The sequence below is a fragment of the Oxyura jamaicensis genome, chromosome 1 (assembly GCF_011077185.1).
Source record: "Oxyura jamaicensis isolate SHBP4307 breed ruddy duck chromosome 1, BPBGC_Ojam_1.0, whole genome shotgun sequence".
Lineage (NCBI taxonomy): Eukaryota > Metazoa > Chordata > Aves > Anseriformes > Anatidae > Oxyura > Oxyura jamaicensis.
The window spans coordinates 58,623,222-58,644,628 of record NC_048893.1 but is presented as its reverse complement, the minus strand read 5'-3'; the positions used below and the strand labels follow the sequence as shown (position 1 = coordinate 58,644,628).

Genomic DNA, 21,407 nt, shown 5'->3' with positions numbered 1-21,407 from the left:
TGGGGTCCCCACTCGTGGCCCTGTCAGCGCGGGCCTGGAGCTCCCCCCACGGCTGCCACCCCGTGAGCGGGAGCCCTGAGAGGCAGAGGCCTCCAATGCCAGCTTTAAGTGCTCGTTGTCTGCGCAACCACCTCGTGGCAGAAAACAAAGGAAAACGGCACGAGAGGAAACGCTGATCCAGGCATGTTTGCCCTGGGCTGGCTGGCACGGCGAGGGTGAGCGGCTGCGAAGATAAAGAAGCCAAGGAACGAGAAATGCTGAGGCTGAGGCGCAGGCCCTCAGCTGCTGCCTGGGTGTGCTGTGCTGAGCCAACACACGTGCACAGGGCTGGAGGGCGGTGGTCTGAGGTGCCTGGAGCAGCACCGATCCCCTCCTCTCCCTGCCCACATTTCCAGTTTCTTTGGAAGTGAATAGTGACCAGAAGGGCCGAGCAGCACCGGAGATGAGAGCCGTTCTCTTCATAGATATAAATACAAACTTAGGACCCAGACTTCAGACACCAAACGTGTATGCCACATCCATGTACCCACCACCATCTCAGTTTTAAGCAGGAGCCATTCCCACCTGGAATTAACCGGTTTTCCTGAGGTGACCCCTCCCGGAGCAGCAAGAGGGATTCCTTCTGGCCCAGGAGGAGCTGGCGTGACCCCACGCTGGTGGTGCTCATTGGTACCAGCTGCTCGGGCTCATGCTCTCCAGGTGCCGGTGTTCCTGAGGCCCCAGCAACTCACCAAGTTTAGATTTAAACAAACTCAGGAGTATTTGCAAGTGGGTGTGTGGATAAATGATCTATGGAGAAACCTGGGAAATGGCTGCACCTTCAGAGTGTGGGAAGTCTGGAGGCCAGATTTGGGTCACTGGTGGTGTGTCTGATTCTCCGAGACTGTTCTCACCTTTTCATCTGCTGGCTGGAAATCCTCATTTCCTCCTGTGAGACATCACAGGTTCCATCGGAAGCAGCCCTGCTCAAACTGAGAAAGTATTTTCCTCTCCTGTGGATAAATGGTCAGAAATAACACTGTCCGACTGCAATGCATTTTTAATCTGTTCTGGTCTTGGACAATGGAATGACAAACATTTTTTTTTTTTTTTTTTTTACAGTTTTATAGTTAAGTGCTACTAAACAAACAAACAACAAAACAAGACAGTGTAACACAATGCAAACATGGAGAAACTCTGCCATTTATTCTAGTTCTTTATGATTTATAGCTGTTTCTGAGATTAGACCATTCACCAATGTCTCCTTATACCATAACCCAGCAAACTCATTTCCAGTAAAGCACCTACCCATGCAATTACCTGCTAGTATATGATTAAAAGCTTGATGTTTATTAGGATACACAATTTTAAATTCAACACAAATTTAAGTGTCTTGTTGAATAGGCACCGGCAGTACAGCTTTAATTGCTTTTGCTGAATTGGGGTCTAAGCCAGTTTAAGGCAGCTAGGTCTTGTGTCGTTACCAAAGGCTTCAGCATCTGTACAGAAATCCAAAGCAATGCTTATCTGATGTTTCATACACCAGGCAGCCGAGTATAAACCACCGAGCTGAATCCTGCATGCCAGGAAACCTGGCGGTTTGCACACAAGTCCCCATGCTGGAAAATGTCAGCAACAAAAAGGAGGAGGTCTTTCTCTCCCTCCTGCACGGAGAGTGGGTGAGGGAGAGCATCTCCTGCAGGGTGGCACTGAGTGACGGGGGATCCTTCACAGGCATCCCGCCCAAGTGAGTCTATCGGTGCAATTGGGGCACTGCCCAAAGGGCAGGCGCTGCTGGTGGCAGCGTGTGGTTGTTGAAGCACTTTGGTGTCTCAGTAAACTTCTCAAAGGTCAGCTGGGGCTTGGCAAAGAGATGAAAGGGAACCAATGAAGCAGGGGCTCAGGCATAATGCAAAGAAAAACCAGGCTGATATTTGCAGCTGGTGCCCACACCTCCGTCAGCGTGCCGGGGAGCTCCAAAGGGATGTGCAAGTTGCAACCTTGCAGTGCTTTGGTGAAGCTCCAAGCTGAACATCCAACTATAAACACACTCTTCTGCAATAAGAACAAACTGCTAGTCTCACACGTGTAGAAATGCCACCTCGAAGGGAAAACTATTTACTTACTATTAATGATACTGTTAGCGACGTTTTCCAAATAGACTTGGGAGATTAAATAAAAGTAGATGAAAGCTAACCAAACATTCAGACCAAACTTTAACTAGCGATAAGACATACAGACACACAAGCTTTGCAGTGACTTAAAACAGTTTAATGTAATTCCAAGACAAAGTGTGATTACATTTCTACACATATACAATATGCATATGTGAGTTTACAAATTCTGATTAATAACTCGTTTCACCTCAGAGACCGAAAAAATGATCAAAAAGAAACCGTGAATAACAAGCTATAACATAGTTCACCACAACGGGACCTCCTTTCTCACCCTACAGTTAGTAATATTACAATTAAAATAACTATATTCTTCTATAATGTATTTTCTGTTAAAATCATCTCATAAATTTACAATGCTATTATTAGTTTCCAAGACTAATATAAATTCACTCCATTTTTCTACAACGAAAATGATTATTAATTAGAAGCACACAACGTCATGATGAAAAACACAAGCATTTTTTTTTTTTAGTAGCAAGAACTTGATTGGTTAAGAATTAATTTTCTTGTAAAACATTCTAAAGCCAAGTAAAATATCCATTCTTATAACATACCTATAATATGAGACTAAGGAATAGGTTACATAGAGGTCTACAACACATCAGTTTTTTTTTTGTTGTTTTGTTTTGTTTTTTTTTTTTTTTAAAAGAAGAAAGACATATCTTCCAAAAGCAAAAGGAAAAAATAAAAAAGAAAAAAAAAGGAGAAAAGAAAAAAAAAAAAAAAGGACAATTCACATAGGAAAAAAAAGCAGTACACAAGAAAATACTGTTGCACACAATAATTTTCACAAAGATTAACATGGATTAACACTCTTATTACAGAAACCGTACAGTGAAGGAACACAACGGCTCAGGGCTTTCATGGGGTATCTGGGCTGAGATGATGCTGTAGAGAAAGAACCATTCGAGATCCAGAGCTGGGGCAGGGGCATCTTTTCCCTTGCAGTGGTGATAGTATTTCACAGCTTTTCCTCCCCTCTCTCCCCCTCAAGAATTTTGGTTCAGTGTACATTAACTTCCACTTTCCATCCAGGGTGCGCTGGGCTTGTGGGCAGTCGAAAGGTATAAAACTCTCCCTCCACTTCCCCCTTCCTGATTTTAAAAGGATTTTACTGTTTGTACATAATGTTTCACCTCTTGGTTCGTTTTTAACTACCCGAAGTCTAGCCTTGTCAACTTCCTAGATGCCCCTCTTTCTTCTCTCCATCTCGCTCCCTCTCTTACTCTCTCTCTCACACTCCTTTAATAAAGCTATTAATTACACTTCCGCTCCTTTCAGAAATTTGGTTTGGTATGAAAGATACAGGCTACATTCTGATTCTGCCCAAGTAGAATCGGTACCCAAAAAGCCTTGGTTTCTTGGTTGGTGAAACAGGGGATGAGGAGATCCTTTTTACAGCTGAAATGGTTGTGCCCTGGGATATCCGTGGAAGTTTCATTTTGAAAAGACTACGGAGCAAAAAATAAAATTAAATAAAGCACAAAATCGAACACAGAAGGAATAAAGGTGGGGGAGAAGGGGAGCCAGAAGTGTTGTATGTAACCAGGTGACATGGAAGCATGGCAGAAGGCTGTTATTTCCTTTCCGAGGGCAGCGGTGCTATACGTAACCATTCAGATTCTATGGGATGTGCGCTGCCACTGGCCAAAACCCCTTCTTGCCTGACAAGTTGCAAGCCAAAGAATTCAAAAGGACCGTCTCCTTCGCTTGAGTGTGCTGGTGTTTGTGGGTCTGACCCCCCTTAGGAACAAAAGGTCGTGCAAGTGCCGAGGGCAGCAAAAGGCGATGATTGAGAAAGGGGGGACGGTCCCTGCCAGCCCCAGCGCTGCTCGTGGGCTGCCGCGCGATGCGTCGTCGCTTTGGTTCCGTGGGTTACGGGGTGGGCACGGCAGCCCTGGGCCACACTGGGGGATTGTATCAGCAGCCAGCGGCACCACGAGCATCTCCATTGCTCCTCTGCAACACCGCTGACCCCGGGCTCGCTGGGACCGGTGCATCGGGCATGGGGCAGAAATGTAAGGGCCCCCCCCCGGGGTGCCCAGGCTCTGCCACAGAAGCTCGGTTCTTCAGACACAGATTTATGCTTTCAAATGCCAGTTCCCGTGCTTTCATGACCTAGCAGTACCATTTTGCCCAGCAGACATTTATACCATGTTCATTGGTTACTCGAGTGACAGAACACAAAAGAGCAAGCTAGACAGCTAGGCGAGACTGGGGAGGGGGCAGTGTGACATACCCAAATGCAAAGTACACTGTAACAGCAGCAGGGAGACAGCACTGATGGGAACTGACGCTGGCTAAGAAAACAAAGTTGACAAGGAGATGGTCAATGAACTTTGTATTTAGTTTACTGGTTCAGAAAGATTCTGTGGTGGTAAGCACCATTTGTAATAACGGGGTGAACAGACGAAAGCCAAATTACAGCATTGCCTCTGAGTGGCTGTCATACACCACACACATACACACACACACACGAAACCAAAATAAAACAGGCAATCACTAACTCGGGAATTAATCATTTGGCTAAAGATTTATCAACAGTAAAATACAATCCTTCCTTTGAATATCCTTCATTCTCTTACACGGGTATCTTCATCCAGATGAGGATCCTACACAGAACAGTGAATTTGGAAGTACTGCGCTCCCTGCTTCAACCCAAGGAGTTTGATAAAGTATGGTACTAAACGAGCACACAGACAAACAGCTTATCTGTTGGACTAGAGGTGCTAAATCCGCAAAGTGGGTGGAGTGTTTTTCAACCAGACTTTGGAATACAGTGGATTACTTGATCTCTGGACTGACTTCCCAACACTATGTTATACCTCAGAACAGAATATACATATTAAAGACACACTTGCACTTTTTCATTTGTAAAGGGCAAAATTAAAAAGAGGCAGCTGTATTGAGTTTTTGAAGGTGTCACTTACAAACACAAGATTTCCCTTAAAAAGTACCAGTTTAAATGTAAACTATAAAACACTGTAATAACTATAAAATGTAGCCAGAAAACTGTTTAAGTAGCCACAGTCTATTATTCAGTTCATATTGGTTTAAAATGTGACTCATTAAATATCTTCTAGAAGGCCAAAGCATTTTACAGTAGCTATAAACATATATACTTACATGTGCATTTAACATCACAATTGATTAAAATACATAAAAGAGTAATCTATTCCTTGGTTTACTTTTTCTCTTTAAAGATTCACTGTCTTCAGAATTCACTCAAGCAACAATGACCAGGGTGGGCATTTATCGTTATTCCGCCCATACAGAGTTTAGAGTCTTTGAATCAAAGTTCAAGCTGGCTACATGTTTTCAGAAAGGCTAAAACCAGGATGAATGCCCACATTTGAGGTAATTATTGCCATTAGGTCACAGTTTGCGTAATATAAGTGTATCTAAATCCTTCTGTAAAAAACCCGAGGGTACCCCACGGTCTGCTGGCATACCCTCTGTCGCCGTCAGGATCCAGAATCCTGACCGGCGGTGGGTTTGCTTCCAAAGGAGTCGGCGGTCCCTGAGCACCAGGCGCCCGGCGCAGCCGCCGACTGACCTAGAGCCCAGGCCAGCAAGCCTGCAGCAAGCCAGTTTTGGAAAAGAAAGGAAAAACAAAAAAATCAGAGGTGCCATCAAAGAGACGAATAACATTTCTGATCAGAATTCCAGACCAAAGCTTTTCTGTCTTATTCCTTTCCAAACAATTTGCTGGAAAAAAAAAATGAAACACATCGGCATTAAATATTAACTCTATGCCAGCACTGCAAAAACTCCTTGGCTATGTTTTGAAAATGGGATAAGCTTTGCTTTTGCTCTGAGCATTGTTGCCCCATTGCTTTCTGTTTCAAAGAGGAAACCTTGTTTTAAAGAAAGAAAATAAAATTAAAAAAAAAAAAATCCCTGGCTGTCAGAAGTACACACGAGTATTTACAAGGTTTGTGTGAGTCTGCACACGGTTCCCCTCACAGCGAAAGAGTTAAGAACAGAGATGTCACAATATTTATCAGTGCAGTAAAAAATATCATTTTTGGAAAAAAATATACCTTTAGTATTGCCTTTCTTAGATTAACTATGATAAGCAAAAGATTAAAAACAAAAAACTTTATCCTCAAACACACATGAATAGTCTGTTATAGCAGCACTGCTAAAACTGGAAGGACAAAGCTAACCCGTAAATGAGAAACAGGAGTTTCAAACTAGAAATGCAGAAAGCCAACCCTCCTAGCATGCTTCGTGAGACCTCTGAGGAACCGAGCTCGTTCGCCACTCGAGCCCCCCTCCTGACGCGTGCCAGCCGTGCTGTAACGCATGGCCTGTAACCCACGGAGCCCGGCGCCCACGGGGCCCAGCCCGGCCACCCGCAGTGGGCTGCCCTGCCTGTCCTGCAGGCCATCACACGTGCCAACAGCAGCGGCGTCACCCACAGCCACTCGGGGAAAAGCCACCTCTGTCACAGAGCCCTGGCAGGCGGCTCTCGCCTCACGCTGCCCTGGCGGACAGCGGTGCCACCTGTGGGACCGGGACCCACCGGGAGAGGCTGGTGCCGTGCTCCTGCCAGCTGCCTCAGCACCGCCACGCCGCAGGACCAACGCACTGGCTCCGGGCACTGCTGGGGTAGGTGTGGGGAGCCTGGCGGTGGAGACCCCCACCTCCTCCTCCCTGCTTGAGCAGCAGGCCAAGAGAGGCAAGCGGGGGGCCAGCATGTGCTTTGGGCACGGGCTCTCCTCACAGGAGAGCCAGGGAGGTTTGGGGACGGGGGGGTGATGGGGGCGGGTGTCCAGGACTGGGGACCAACTGCTTTGACGTTCCTGTGGGACAGGCAGGGCTACATCAGCAGGAAGGGGGAAAGCCTTCCTGTCCCACACTCTTCCTGTCTGCATTGCCCACCCTGAGCAAAGATCTGTTATGTCAACCTTGCATACAGCTATCCCGAAACCGGCAGACCTCTCCGATGGGCTGATTGCCAGGCCATGGAGGAGCAGACCGCTAAGTCCAACACCCTCGCCCAGCCGCACTAAGGCCTGATGCTGCAGCGCTCTTTGGGGTCTGACCCTCGGAACAAGACCAGCATCCCAAATCCCGAGAAGGAGGTGCTACAGAAGCAAGCGGAACACCCAGAAGCTTATCCCCACTACACAGCTCACAATTTCAACACCGCATTGTTGCCACTGATGCATCTTAATCAAGGTGAACAGTAACGAGAGAAGAATAACATTTTTGACATCCCCTAAAGTTTAGGATAGCAGCAATATTTAGTGTGAATTTCTCTGCTCAACAAGCTAGCTACTTGAGACAATGATAGAAACTTGAGAGGGAAAAAAAAAAAAGACAAAAGAGGCAATTCCACAGTTTATCACTGCTGCCTGGCAGCCGTGACTTGTGGCTTGGTTTAATTTCTGTAGTGGGTGGCGGTCTCTTTCTCTCTCTCTTAAAAAATAATGTTTCTTTGGTTAAAGAAAAAGCTGGGTTTATCGCCCTTCAAGTCTGCAAATGGAATTTCCTTCAAACCAAACTGCAAGACATAATCCCTTGAAAATATGAAAAAGGAAAAATGTCAGATACAAGTGTCTCTTCCTTGGAATGTTTCAGGTATTATGACAAAACCACAGAACAAAGAGAGAGAAAGAGATCTGACAAGGCCTGATTTGTTGGGTGCAAGCAGGTACAACTCTGCTGAGGACAATGCAATTGCTTGTGGTCTCTCAAATGACCGGATTTGTTCCAGTCCGCAGTGGGAAGTGCTTCCATTCAGGTCTTCCATTCCAATCATGTCAACTGTTTCCTCCACTCCCTTCTACAATCTGGTTTCACAGCAGTAGTTTGAAGATCCACCCCTAAGGAGAGGCAATGTCTGTGCTTCTTTCTGCTTCCCACATGAGAAGGAAGCAAGATGAGATGATGGCGAAAGGGACCGCCTTCTTGCCGTGCCAGCCACAAGCCACCCAAAACACTTCCAGTATCTAAACATTCGCCTCCTCTCTCAAGTTTCCATGCAGTTTACTCCACATACTCAAAGAGCACCAACCCAACCCAAACACGTCAACCCTGTTTCCTCCCCAAAGGACTTTGCAAGCAAAACAAGCTGGCTGTTATTATGTATGTGGCACCGATAGCATGCAAAACTTTTGCTTCTTCTGCTAATCTGATCAGGTTTCCCCTGTGACTACCAGCACCACACTTTCCCATACCATGCCTTTGTACAGGTGTGAGGGAGGAGGTGTTGCTCAGTTCCCCCGTACCCACCAGAAAACACAGCCCTCACTCGGTGTCGCAACACCAAAGCAATTCAACGGCCGCGCTGCTCATCCCTTGCCACCAGTGTCCCATCACCACGATCATCTGGCCACCTCCAGCTGGCAGGTCAGCGACTCCAGCATGGACAACGTGAAAGGCCACCTCCTCCGACACGCAACGCATCGCACCTCACCGCCAGCGTGTGCCACTCTACCAGCTCCACTGCCAAACACCCCCAAAATCAGATTCAGGCATGCGTGGGAGAGCAGGTCAGATGGGTGCACAGGGAAAACACAATTAATACAACTAAAACATGTTTGTGATTGAGATTACAGCCTTCCATGCTTCAACAGTCCTAGGCCAGAGAAGCATATAAACAAGTAATTAACTTGAAGGGTTTAAGTCTATTCTTCAGTAAAGCACTCAAGTGCATGATTAAGTCTCTGCTGAAGTCCTATCATTTTTTATGGAGTTTCAATTCAGCCACTGCTTCCCCCCATTCTAACAGAGCAGGTGATGCAAATCAAAAACATAAATACCTACATTCTAGAGACTAGAATAGCTTAATTAATTTTCACAACAAATAATTATAAAAGAAAGGAAAATCTTCATCAGGGAAAAAAAAAAAAAAAAAAAAAAAAAAAAAAAAAGGCAATCCAAGCATCCTGGCCCTGTGGACACCTGACTGATCTTCAGTGAGAGTGGAAGAACAGGTGAGGAAGCTGCTGTTTCTGCTGCTGTGTTTTACCTAGCTAATGCCTGCCGTGTGTACCAGCACTGTTTATCCCATCCGTGACTGGACTGAGAACCACGTGCACTCTTCTATTGCAGTTCCTCTGCTAGTCCTGTTTCTGGAGAACCATGTATCTGCTTTCTCTTTCGGGAAAACCCAACTCTCACCACATTGTGTGGCCTTGGGTTAGCCAAAAAGGCCAAATAATCATGGCCTGGAGCACAAACAGGGCTTGATCTCAAATAAATGTCCTATCAAACAAAGGGATGGTGAGCCAGATCCTAAGGCCCCAAGGTCCTCATCTGCCTTTAATCCTACTCTCCTGATAGATCACTGTTAGCTGGTGTTTGGTTTTGGCCTCTGAGTGAATGTTTCTGGACTTATTCTGAAATGCAGATGGGACATGGAGGAACACTGTCCCTCAAGACTGTCTCCCATAGCCACCCCACTCCGCCTAGGTTCTCATTCTCAGGACAACCTTGTTTCCCCTTCCTTCTGCAGTGTTCACAAACACAGCAACCCTTCTGATGCCACTGATGAAGAGAAATAAAATTAATAACAACAATACTAAGAGAAAAAAAACACAAAGATTAAGGAATGCGTGTGCAATTAAAACCCAGAGTAAAATATAATAATAATAAAATAATAATCATAATCATAACAACCATACAATAAAATAACATTATCTTTCCTTTTCATGACACAAGCAGCATGACGCTCTCATTCCTGAACTGGTGGGACAGGAGAGGAATGCACCAGAACTTTACAGCGAGAACGGGGAATTATTGTCCTGCCCCAGATGCGAGGGGAAGCGTTGTATTTCCAAAGGGAGGGGTAAGGTGCACAGACTGCTGGGAGATCACATCTTCATCTACAGTATATTGAGCTGGAATGAAGGACAGGCAGGAAAAGGAAACTGTGCAAGGATAGCCCAGGAATCAGAGCTGGCAACCAGGAGGTTATTTGGTGGTTTGCCAGAAGACAACAGTCTTGTTGAACCATCTTGTTGAATCCAACATAGCGGGATCCCTTTTTCTTCCAGGCCAGCCAAGCGCTCCCCACAAGAAAATGTATTTGTGCTTGTCTTTTTGTCATCCTTTCCCACTTGAGAGAACCTCCTTCCTTATCGCCACCCAGGGAACCCATCCCTCGCCACTCTGTCAACGAACCTGCTATTTTCCAGCATCTTGTGAAACTCTTAAATACTTCATGCTCTAGCTACAGGGAATCGTGCAGTGGAGCTGAGCAGCCATGTAGACTTCATGGAAACTTTCTGTCAAACTCCCTTCTTTCTCCCAAGCCTGACCATATTCATGGGTACTCCAGAGACACTTCTAAATATTGATGCAGCAGTGCAACTGCTCTTACTAGAAAAACTTCCCTCCTGACCAAACCCAGCTGTAGGGAAGGCTCTCTTCAGAAACCTTCAGAGAACAAGACCACGTAGCGCTCCTTGGAGTGGAGGACCCACAGTACCAATGTGCTCCCCCAGCCAAGGGGCACCACACCACTGCAGGAAATCTTTCAGAGAACAGGTGTGAGGGGAGGAAGGGAAACCCATACTGCCACAACTGTGTCGGAGTGGGTAAGGCCCAATGTCTCGCAATATTTCTCTTTCATTTAAGAAACCTGAGTTTGACTCTCTCAACTGGATTTTCCCATGCTCGCTTTGGGACTGCTTTTAGCCCTTCCCAGCTCCCTCCCACCGACAGATGTAGTGAGAGATGATGGCAATGGCTAGTGTTTCCCCCTCCCATGGGCTAAAGTTTTGTCCCCCTTTCAGATGTACAACTGAGACAACCTGACTACTTGGGAGGACGCTGTCCTCCTACTCCACTGAGAACGTCAGCAAGCAGCAACATGAGAATCCAGTTTCCGGGGAGGAAAGCTGTTACTTCAACAGGAAAGAAACAGACCAATCCACAAACACACCTTTAGACCCTCTGGGAGTCATGCTGGGTCTCACAACCAACCTGGTCACTTCCAGCCCATCCAGTGCTAGAGAAAACACCCAGATATACACAATTCTAACCCCTACAAGCCTCCCCAACACCTTGCCAAGTGAGCTAAGATTGACAACGTGGGGAAAAAAAAATAATAACACCACCATCACCAGAAGAAGAAAATCAGCAATAACGACCCGAAAAGAAAAAGAGCTGAGATTAAATTCCGACTAGCCTCAGTCAGTTTCTAGGAGTACCAGTGGAAGTAAACCCTTAAACCGCGTCTGTAGTTCGGTAAGGCACTACGAGGGAATGATGTAAAACTAAGACTGTGACAGTTGTAATGGCTGTGCCGAGGAACACACCACAGAGAGAAGGCAGCATCTGCACACACACACACGCACACACACACATACATACCTGGACAATCACATTTGTTACATGCCTATGTTATATCACGTTTCTTTGTGCAATCACATTGAGGAATAGTCTATTGGTATCGTTGAAGTTCAACACAAAATAGTAAAAAGGGTGTATGACCTGTAGAGTGCTACATTCTACCGGGGGCAGCTAAAATGTCTCCTCCTATACTAAAACGGCTAGGGATTAAAAGGAAAAACTCCAAATAAAACAAAATAAAATGAAACTGAAATCCAACATACAGTATTAGAGATCTCATTTAGGAATAGCACTTCTCAGGGATTTATCCAGTGTGTTCGAGGAAAGGGAAAAACAACCCCATTGCTTCTGATCTCGACCAGTGCTGCGTGGCCTGTTTTGCCCTGTTATGTTTAAGCAGATCAGTGCTAATCAGAATTTAGAGCACTGGGACAACATTTCCTCCTCCTCCCTCATCCTCCCTTACCCACTTTCTATTTCCAGAAAAACCCCAAAGCCTGTGTGCTTTGGGATACAGAGACCACAGCAAGGATGGGGCGCAAACCCTTTGAAATGCTGGATAAATCCCTAATCCATATACCTATTGGATTAAAAACCTAATGGATTTCATTTCAGGTGTTCTGGACAACAAATTTCTAAATGTAGCTCACTATTGGATGAAAATAACCTTTAAAAGTCTATTGGTGAAGTTCTTCAAAACACAGGACCCGCTGGAGGGTCCTTCTGCTTCTCTCTCTCTCTCTAGTTTGGTGTAGAATGGTTGTTTTTTTGTGGTTTTATTTTTTTTCTGTTCTTTTTTTCCATTTTCTTTATTTTTTTAAATAAAAATTGTAGAATTGGTTCTCCCCCTTCTTTTCTCTTTCTCGTTTCTTCCTGAAAGTCTCCTTCGTTCAAGTTTCACGTGAGCCTCCCATTGCATTGTTAGTTTGTCATGTTCTTCAGTACAAAAGCAGCCGCCTCACTCCCCCGTGGCGGGCGTGTCTCTCGCTCCTTATTCCAGTGTTTAGATGTAAGGGTACTGGTTGACCTTGGTGGGGCTCAGTGGGTATCCAGTGTAGACTGTGGAGGCTGGAGAAGCACTGATATAGGTCTGATGGGCAAACTGAGCCTGGTACTGACTCGGGTGGATGGTGGGCGAGGGCAGAACCCGCGGGCCCATGCTGACAGGGACCTGGTGGACGATGCTGGCGGGGTAGGTGGTGTGCTGCACGGCGTGCCGCGCAGACCCTTGGGAGGCCACCAGGTGCGCGACGGTGCCCGTGGAGCCCAGGGCGGCTGGGGCGGTGTATGTGTAGAGGTGGGGTTGGGTGGGCAGGTGAGCAGCGGCAGCCGCGGCCAAGTGAGGATGAACTGTACCATGGCTGGGACTATTGTGCGGGAAAGAGTACGGGGCCTGAGCTATCGTTGGAGTGATGTAGGCTTGCTGTCTCCGGTGACTCCCTGTGCGATCGGTCGTGATGTGCTGCTGGGCCTGGATAAAGACAGCAATAGTGATAAGCGGTTACAAGACAAGAGACGACGGCTCTTTACCTCCTCAGTTGTGCCTGGGAGCCTCCCTACGAAACCAGCTTGGCCTCAGGAAAGTCCCTCGTGCTCCTCCTGAAACCCTCAGCATCACCGCAATCGTCCCTTGGAAACAGGCGATGGCAAAGGGTCCCTCCCAAGCCTAGCAAGACCTTGTAGCTTCATACTTTCACCAAAATGCCCCCCAAAAGGAGAGCAGAGTCCCCCATTTTGAGCAGCGACCTGCTGACGCAGCTACCATGAAGACCCAGCCTCGGATGCCTGGGTCCTAAAAACGTCTTCCACAGGTCCAGTCACCTGCACAACGCCCAGCTTCTGTTACTGAGCTCTCTGCTGATGAAATACAGTGCACTGATAGCTCAGGGGAATGAAGTCACTTAGCTATGCCTGGAACAGGCAATTTATTTTTGTTCAGTTTGGGTCTTTGAGGTTATCATGTCCACGGTAAGTAGAATAACTACTTTATTTTTTAAAGATAAAACCCTCAACTCAATCAGATCCTGCAGGTGCCTGGTAGCCTCATACCATCAACTATAATTACTTTAGCACAGGCAACTTCTTGCAGTGGGACAGGAACAATGTACTTTTTCAGGGATTTTCTAAGTTGTTTTTTTGCATTGCACAATAATGTCAAGGAGCTTTCCCAGTCATTTGTAATTATGGTGTAGTCAGAGCACTAAATAACCAATGAAGTAGGAATTAGAAGGCAGGAAGGGCAATGCTCCATGTTATTTCCTTCTATTTTTCCAATTCTTTTCATCCTTCTGAGCACTCCCTGTGCTGTCATTGTGGTCTAAAATGTGGCAGCCACACTCCTCCCTCACTCTTGGAAACAGCATTTTACCCATTTCCTCTCTTTTTGCTCGCTTTTATTTTAAGTAATTTAAATTTTAAAATTTCAACTAAATTTTGAGGAGGGGGAGCGTTTTTCTCCCAGAGATTATCTTTTCTTAAACCAGTTCTGCTTATATCCAGCTCTGGATGCAAAACGGCACTGTCCTCAGAGCTCTCCAGATGGTCGCCTCTGGAAATGGTGGTAACTGCTCCAACTTCCCCGCTCTCATCACCTCACCTCAGGGAAGAGAAAGGCTCCAGGTGCAGCTCAAGAAAAGGGCATTATTTAAGAAACTCCCAGGGAATCCCCTGGGTGTTTTGGTCACAGACTATGAAACGTATTGAGAACTGCATGATGCCGAGTAACAGGATTTTGCCCAGATCTCAGATTTATCGTGGAATGCATCAAGCTCACTACATGACAAGAGGTATGCACACAGAGGCTCAGTTCTGCCTTGTCACATCTGACGGGGACTAATCTCCCACTCCTGCAGCGGGACCGATGCACTCCATTCACTTGAAGGATACTCTCCCTGTGGTTACCTACAGCTACAGAGAATTCAGGCTTCCTACATGATCCTTTCCCACTCCACTGTGTCTGAGCCACAGCCCTTCCTCTTTACATTACTCCCACTCACACGGTTAGCTCATCTGACTCCAGAACACCCAGTGAGAGTACTGCTAGCCCACTCAGGGGCAGGATCTGTGCTGCCTTTACCGCCTGAGCGGTAAAGGTCTGCAGTGATGCTGAAACAAGGCGATCTAACTCAAATGGGGCCCAGCTATCATCAGGCTAGAACAGGACAGCCCACGCTGGAGGAGCAGTGGGTTGCAGCTGCATGACACACCACCAAAATCTGTCTCGGTTGACTTACCTGACTTAGATTAAGAGGCTGCTGCTGCTGGAAATGTGCTCCTGGTCGCTGCTGCCTATAGGCAACGGCTCCAGACGAGCTCCCTGAAGAGTGACCGCTGGTGGAGGTCACGGTGCTGGAGGACTTGGACTTGTAGGAGGATGAGTGGTGACTGGTGGTGACTGTGCCAGGAAAGGAAACACATTTGTAGCTTATATCACATTCTTTAATCGCTCACCCTACCTTTTCCTCACTGAATCTCCTCCAGAGTGGCTTTTGGGAGGAGATACACAACAGAAGCAGGATAAGAAAATGGTTTCTCTTACTTAAGAGAATATCTCAGCAGTGCTTCATATACACAGGCCAGCCTGTTATCCTAGAGGCAGACAAGCAGACCTGATACCTGGACCCCAAACTGGGCCCAGAGGAGGTTTTATAGATACTTCAGAAGTGTGAGAAACTGTTCTGCCAGCAGAACTGTACGATGCAGGTACAAATCCCAAAGAGAGGAAGGAAAGTATAGTGTGCACAGCATATAAAAGCCCTGGCTTGGCTGACCTCATGGTGAGTAGGAAGGGAGGGAGAAGGAGCTAGCGGGGAGCTCGCCCTCTGAGCCTTCGTGTTCACCAGCATTGTGTCAAAAGAAAGGACTGCCAAGTAGCTCAAAGCCAATTGCTTTGGGCCAGACTTCCACATAAGCCCCTTTTCAACACATCATACTATCTAACATTGCAGAGGCTCTGGATGAGCAAACCTCATCAGTCCATAATGAAGATGCTGAGGAAACGTTCTTCCCAGAATCGTCAACAAGTCTGGATGAAAATGCACATGTGTTTTCAATCTCTTACCCATTTTAAAGTAAACCTATGGAAAGGCAAGGAAGCAAAGGTTCACACTTGCATTTGGGAGCCTTTCATGTCAAATGTTGAACTACAGGCTGCATTCTGCCCTTGGGTTTGCACAGAAGTAACTAGGAATAACACTTGCCCCCGTGACTCCTGAGTGTACCAGAGCACATAAATAATGCAATATGGCTCCCAAGAACAGATGTGTCACTTGAGAGAAGGGCAGGAGCACGGTTTCTTTGAAAAACAAAACAAACAAACAAACAAAATGAAACCGAACAATGAGATTCTTCCAAGATAAATCATTTATTTCTTACTAATTTTCTTGACGGAAGAGGTGCAATTTACCTGGTGCCAGGCTATCGCACTCTACCAACACCTCACTGGCCTGGGTTTTCAGTGGTGGCACGATGATTGTTCGGGGGTTCCCACTGCAGTGAGTCTCTGGAACCCCTTTGGTGTCGTAGGTGTTCCCGTTATTCTGCCCTGCGCGATGCTGCACGGCGTAAGGACTGTTGTTGCTGGACGAATCCGAGTAGGGGGAATCATGCACGGTGACGCAGCTGATGACGTTCTTCCTCTGCTTGGACAAGGTGCTGAAACACAAGCACACAAATGGAAAGAGTGAATGGGGAACGATTGACTGGGAAGCCACCAGAAGAATCTGCCCACGGCAGGCTAGCTCTGCTAAGGCAAGGCGCACCCTCGGTCCTTCGACAGAGGCTGCTTAAGCCAAATCCTAGGCTTCCAAACTCACATATTGCTATTCCAGGGAAGACTTTGTGGAGGTCAAGGAGTGAGTAAGACGTTGTGGAGAGATCTTATATTCACACCGCTTAGAATAGCACTGAACCAGACTGCCAGATTTATTTTCAGACTGCTTTTTATATATGTGTGCAGTAGAGGCCCAGCAGTTATACTATGCTTTGTTGCAAGTCTCACCACCCACACAAAAATGTGGCGGTTTCTTCCAGCCTTCCAGCAATGATTTAATAATAGATGTTACGAATTTTCATGATTAAATCCCATGAATCTACAAAATACGCTCTGTTCTATTTACTAATATGCTACAGTGGGCATATATTCTCAAGAAGCATTTGAAACTAAGGAATGAATGAAGAGAAAATGAGCTATGTATCACCATACAGAAGTTTTTTTGTTTTCTTTTTCTTTTTCCAAATAGGCATTGAGTCTTTTGACTCTTGCGCGGATTATCAAGGTCCTGCTGCAGCTAATCTATCTCTGACATCAAAAAAGTGATTAAAAAGGAACATCAACGCTTCCAAGATTAGTGCTAGAAGTTCATTAGACTAGACTGCATGAGTACGATTGGGATTTGCTCTGCTATTGTGTCTAATTATTCCTGATGGTTTCTCCTTCCTGTTACGAGCTTGTTTAGGGAGAGAAAGAGAGAGCAAAAAAGAGGAGGGAGGAAGGGGGATGGTGAAGATTTGCTTAAATGGCTCACATCCTTGACAGTGCACAGACCTTGACTACAGAAAATAGCTGCTATGTTTCACTGATTGCATTATGTTGTTATGGCAACTCAAGTTTTTAAAATGATGAAAAGAAATGGATAGCACATAAAAAGCTAAGTAATTAGGCTTAATGGTGGAAACAGCCCCAACAGGAACAGAAATGCCATGGAGGAAAAGGATTCCAACTCTTAACTTTTTGAGTGCACACTTTAGAGAGACAGAGATCCTTTTCCCACTGAGTCTCACCTCCATTCTCTCACTCTGGCAGGTCCGGTCCAGGAAGGAGCTGGTGAACCTGGTCTTAGCCTGTGACATGACTGTTTGTTCTCTAGTTTCAGCATTGCTTCATACCCAGGGAAAGGTTGAGCAGATACTGAGGACAGTTTCTTTGCAAGGACTTTTTCTGCCTGATTTGTTTCTCACAGTGGTAAAGGAGCGCTGGTGGGTTCCCTTCAACTTGTCCATCCCAATGCCTCTCCAACAGCATTCACAAGCTGCAACTCACTACTTAACTCCCAGGACTTGTCACTGAAAGCTGTCTTTTCCATTAGAGTGTCTTGGAGCTGCGTTCACAAACAAGTGACCATAACTGACTTCTCCTGGGCTATCATCACAGGGGCCCAGCATGCCCCAAAGACAGTACAAGACCATGCTGATGTACTAGGGACCGTGAAAAATACCTTAAGAGAGACCCCTGCTATCCTAAAGCATTGACACCTGAAACAGGACAGACAGAGAAGGAGGGGAATTTGATGAACAAGCATCTGGAAACTGAAAGAAATTCTTGCAGGGGCTGGGATCTTTCAGATGGGGAAGGTGTACAACAGCAAGTCCTCGTACTCTGACATTTCACGGGGAGCTGCGTTAGGAACGAAAACAGCAACAGCACATCTTAGATGGACAGCTACTGTGTGTGAAGGATACAGCAGTTTGGATATGGTGCTACGGAAGAAGAATATTAAACCAATAAAAATGACTAATATTGCATCAATATTCCTCTCCCCTTCAGTAGAAATGCCTCTAATAACACATTTATGAGTATCCACACTGCTTGCCCTTTGCAGCTACCCTTGGCTGCCAGTTGGGAAGAGATATATATTCTCTACCTCTGACAGTTATTACATTTTATAAAGAAAAATCAAGTCACTAAAGAGTTTTCTGACAACTGATAAGGTCTAGCTATTCTTTTACAGTCCCTTCCTTACATAAGGGCCTGAGCTGCTCAACTGGAAATACTTGCTGTCGGCTGATATTTGACATGGGAAAGGTTGAGCTGTAGAACTGGAAGCGTATTTTTTTGTGAAATCTGTGCTATTTATTGTTTTAGAATGGGCATATTTTTCACCAACTTGACTGAAGGTTTGCCAAAGCAGGCTCCATGAGGAGTCTTCTCCTTCAAAATGTTATAGCTCTTTGTTCACAGCAAGAAAATCAAGTCAATCTGTTTGGTTAAACAAGTAAGTGACCCCAAACCCAAACCTTTCCAGAGAAAGGGACCTTAGCAGGATATTAAACCAATTTCATGGATGAGAAACTGTGAAGGACCTAAGCTATGGTTCTGCCAGACCCTACAGAAGTGGTTAGCCCAACTAACGTGTGTCATTCCACTGAAGTCAGCTGGACTATTCCCAGTAACGGAGCTAAAGCACATAGGTCAATATTTGCAGGATTAGGGCCCAAGTGATTAGCCTTTTGATTTAGCAGGCTGCATCATTTCAAGTGCACGAGGAGTCCCATTGAAAGCAGCCAGATTTTTTTTTTCTTTGGAAAAGGTAGCAACTGCAGTTCATGCTAGAGAACGCAGAGAAGTCAATCGGGACTGTTCACACGCCTAAGAGTTAGGTACCTGCTGCACCGCAGCCTGCCTGAGAGATTAAGGGTGGGAATTTCAAAAGCATCAAAGGCCCAACTCACGCTGAAAAACAGTTGATTCCCAGGCTTAAAGACACACGTTAAGCTGAAATGGGGGCTTTTGAAAATTCAGCTCAGAAGAACTAGCGTTCCCTCTTCTCAAAGCCTTCTTGCTAGCCAGCAACTGCCCTCCTTCCAGCTCCCTCTGAAGACTCAGCTGCTTTCCCCACCATACAGAAACACAGGAGTTATCTGTGTGGGGTCCAGGCTGATGTATTGCCTTCCCTGCTCACAAACTATCAGGGCTGAGAGCTTTTACCTGTTGACACAGCACTTGCCTACTCAGCAAGCTTACTGTGTTCCTGTAACTCAGCAACAGCTTTTGGGGATGTTTGTGCTTACACAGAAAAATACTATTAAAGTCTTGCCCCCTTCCTATTAAGCTCGCTCCAACCCTGGTAATTGCTTTCCTTCCTGCAAGCACAGTAGCAGCAGCATACGTGATTTAGTAGCGTTGGGAGCCAGTGTGTGTTCCTGGTCAGCTCGTGGGCCTGCCTGCATTGCATGGGTAGGTGTATTTTAATTCTCCAGAGGAAGGAGGAGGGAAAGATTACCAAAGTGGCACCAAATCCATCTACACAGACTGAAAAGCAGGAAGTCAGGAAGGCTTTTTAACCCTTAGTGGCTGGAGCTGTGTCCCCCCTTTCAGCAGCTGGAAAAAATAGGCATTGCTTTGTAAGCTTATTATTTGTTCCTGAAGGGCTTGTGCTCAAGCTCAGATACAAAACAATTCATGTCCATCCCATGTGCAGGCTCAGAGCAGCCTCAAATATGCAGGAGCAGCTCTCAGAGACGGCTCTCTAACATATACCACCCTGGTGAGCGCACAGTGGAGAGAAGGATGTGGGTCCCTATCCCCACAGCTAGGCAGGATTTCAAAGGAAATCTGTTTCCTCCTGATGGAGGAAACAGAAGATACTTTGTGCAAAGGCACAGGGCAAGGAACTCAGGTGGGCATCCGGGATGCTGTTAATGGAAAGGTGCCAAAGGCAAATGTTGAGAATGAAATTTGAGAGGAAATTAAGGAAATCAAGATGCTGAGTTAGGTGCTAAAAAACACCTAAGCCATCTAACCACAGACAAGGACAAGGGACAACAGCACTTGTAGCAGCGCAGCTCGAGAGGAGATGATTTCCAGTTGCTGAAGGCTCAGCCAAAAAAACTTGGTAATTGATAGCGTTGCATGAACAAGATCTTTCTTCCCTGAATACCTCAAGTTCTACCAGAATCCCAGAAAGAACAAATGGAGTCAAGTGGGGGCAAGTCTTCAGTGTTCAGTTTAGCTGTAGAGATGCAAACCCTTCAGGGTGGCAGAAGCTATGGCAACAGAGGCTTCCAGCTCTCAAGGTCACCAGGATGGCATTCTAGTTTGGGGAAAGAAGGCAGCTGTCCGCCAGCCCTGCCTCGGAACTGGTGTGCATGCATACCACAGTATGTTAACTTAACATCACAAGGATTTTGTTCCAGGTCTCTGAAAACTCATTAAGATTAAACTTTTGAGTTTGCTGCTCCAGAATAATTCACCTATTCTAAGAAAGTATAGAGTCAGCCAACAAAAACTCGCACGGCCACTGCAATCTCTCTTCACATTGAAATCCTATGCCACGCATTGCTCAGTGCTGAGAACATACCCCTCTCTGTACAGCTCAGACTCTGTCCTGACCTGTTAATCTGCTCTTACCTTCTCTGTGAGTATGTGATGGTAAGAAGTATTTAGCAGGTACTACACGGAGGCTATTTTATTAGGCTACACAGCACGTGCTGGAGCTATTTAAGTCATTATACTGAATTGCTCAGCAGGTTGTAAAGGTCCTGCTGCTGAAGGCTAGCTGAGAGAGCTACTGTCTATCTCTGTTATTTTAAGTATTAGTTGCATGTTGGTGCGTCTTCTGGAGATGGAAGGCAGTCATCTTTTTACCAGATGACTGTGGTTAGTAAACGTATTGCTATGCAGAGTCAGGCCATTATTATGCACAGCACAGCACAGCCACAATAGGCTAGGTGTCAACAGAGAATTACAAATGGTATTTTGACCCTCACATACACATCAGCTAGTTGGCAAAATCACCTGGTTTGTGCCTGCTGGCAATTTCTGTGTATAAGGGGAATTAATGTCCTCTGAAGTAGGTTCTACTGCCATTGCAAAATAACACGAATAAGGTAAATACGGGGAACTCACACAGGGACTTCGCTGTATAGCTTAGCATCTTAAGGAAAAGGGAAAAAATCCCAACCCTGCAAGAATTTCGTGCCCATTAAGATGGGCAATGAGGCTGGTTTTCAGTCTGCCTTCACGATAGCTATGGTCAGTCTTTCTTGCCCAGGAAGACAGTGATTACTGCAATGGAAAGCCAACCTGGAGGAGCGTTACTTATGATACTAGTAACAAAGCAGACAGTAGAAAAGTGAGAGGCTCTGCTGTGTCTTTGGGTTGAAAAGCAGGTAAAAAAGGTTTAATTCAGTCAAAATGTTCCTTTTCTATTTGACCATTTCAAA

General features: G+C 45.9%; 1 protein-coding gene and 1 long non-coding RNA gene across 9 annotated transcripts in view; one reads left to right on the top strand and one right to left on the bottom strand.

Moving 5' to 3' along the window:
• Positions 1-570: 570 nt before the first annotated feature.
• Positions 571-1,289, top strand: LOC118175779. Its single transcript, XR_004755129.1, has 2 exons — positions 571-1,005; positions 1,102-1,289. It is a non-coding gene; the product is annotated as an uncharacterized LOC118175779 (long non-coding RNA).
• Positions 1,290-12,244: 10,955 nt separating this feature from the next.
• HIPK2 (homeodomain interacting protein kinase 2) overlaps positions 12,245-21,407 on the bottom strand; it is a 113,943-nt gene continuing 104,780 nt past the window's right edge. For all 8 annotated transcript variants that reach the window (XM_035342296.1, XM_035342301.1, XM_035342289.1 and 5 more), the window contains 3 exons: positions 15,871-16,118; positions 14,699-14,859; positions 12,245-12,936 (listed from right to left, as the gene is read on the bottom strand). In XM_035342296.1, coding sequence (XP_035198187.1) covers positions 12,469-12,936; positions 14,699-14,859; positions 15,871-16,118 — 877 coding nt within the window. In that variant the 3' untranslated portion in view covers positions 12,245-12,468. The remainder of the gene's footprint in view (positions 12,937-14,698; positions 14,860-15,870; positions 16,119-21,407) is intronic.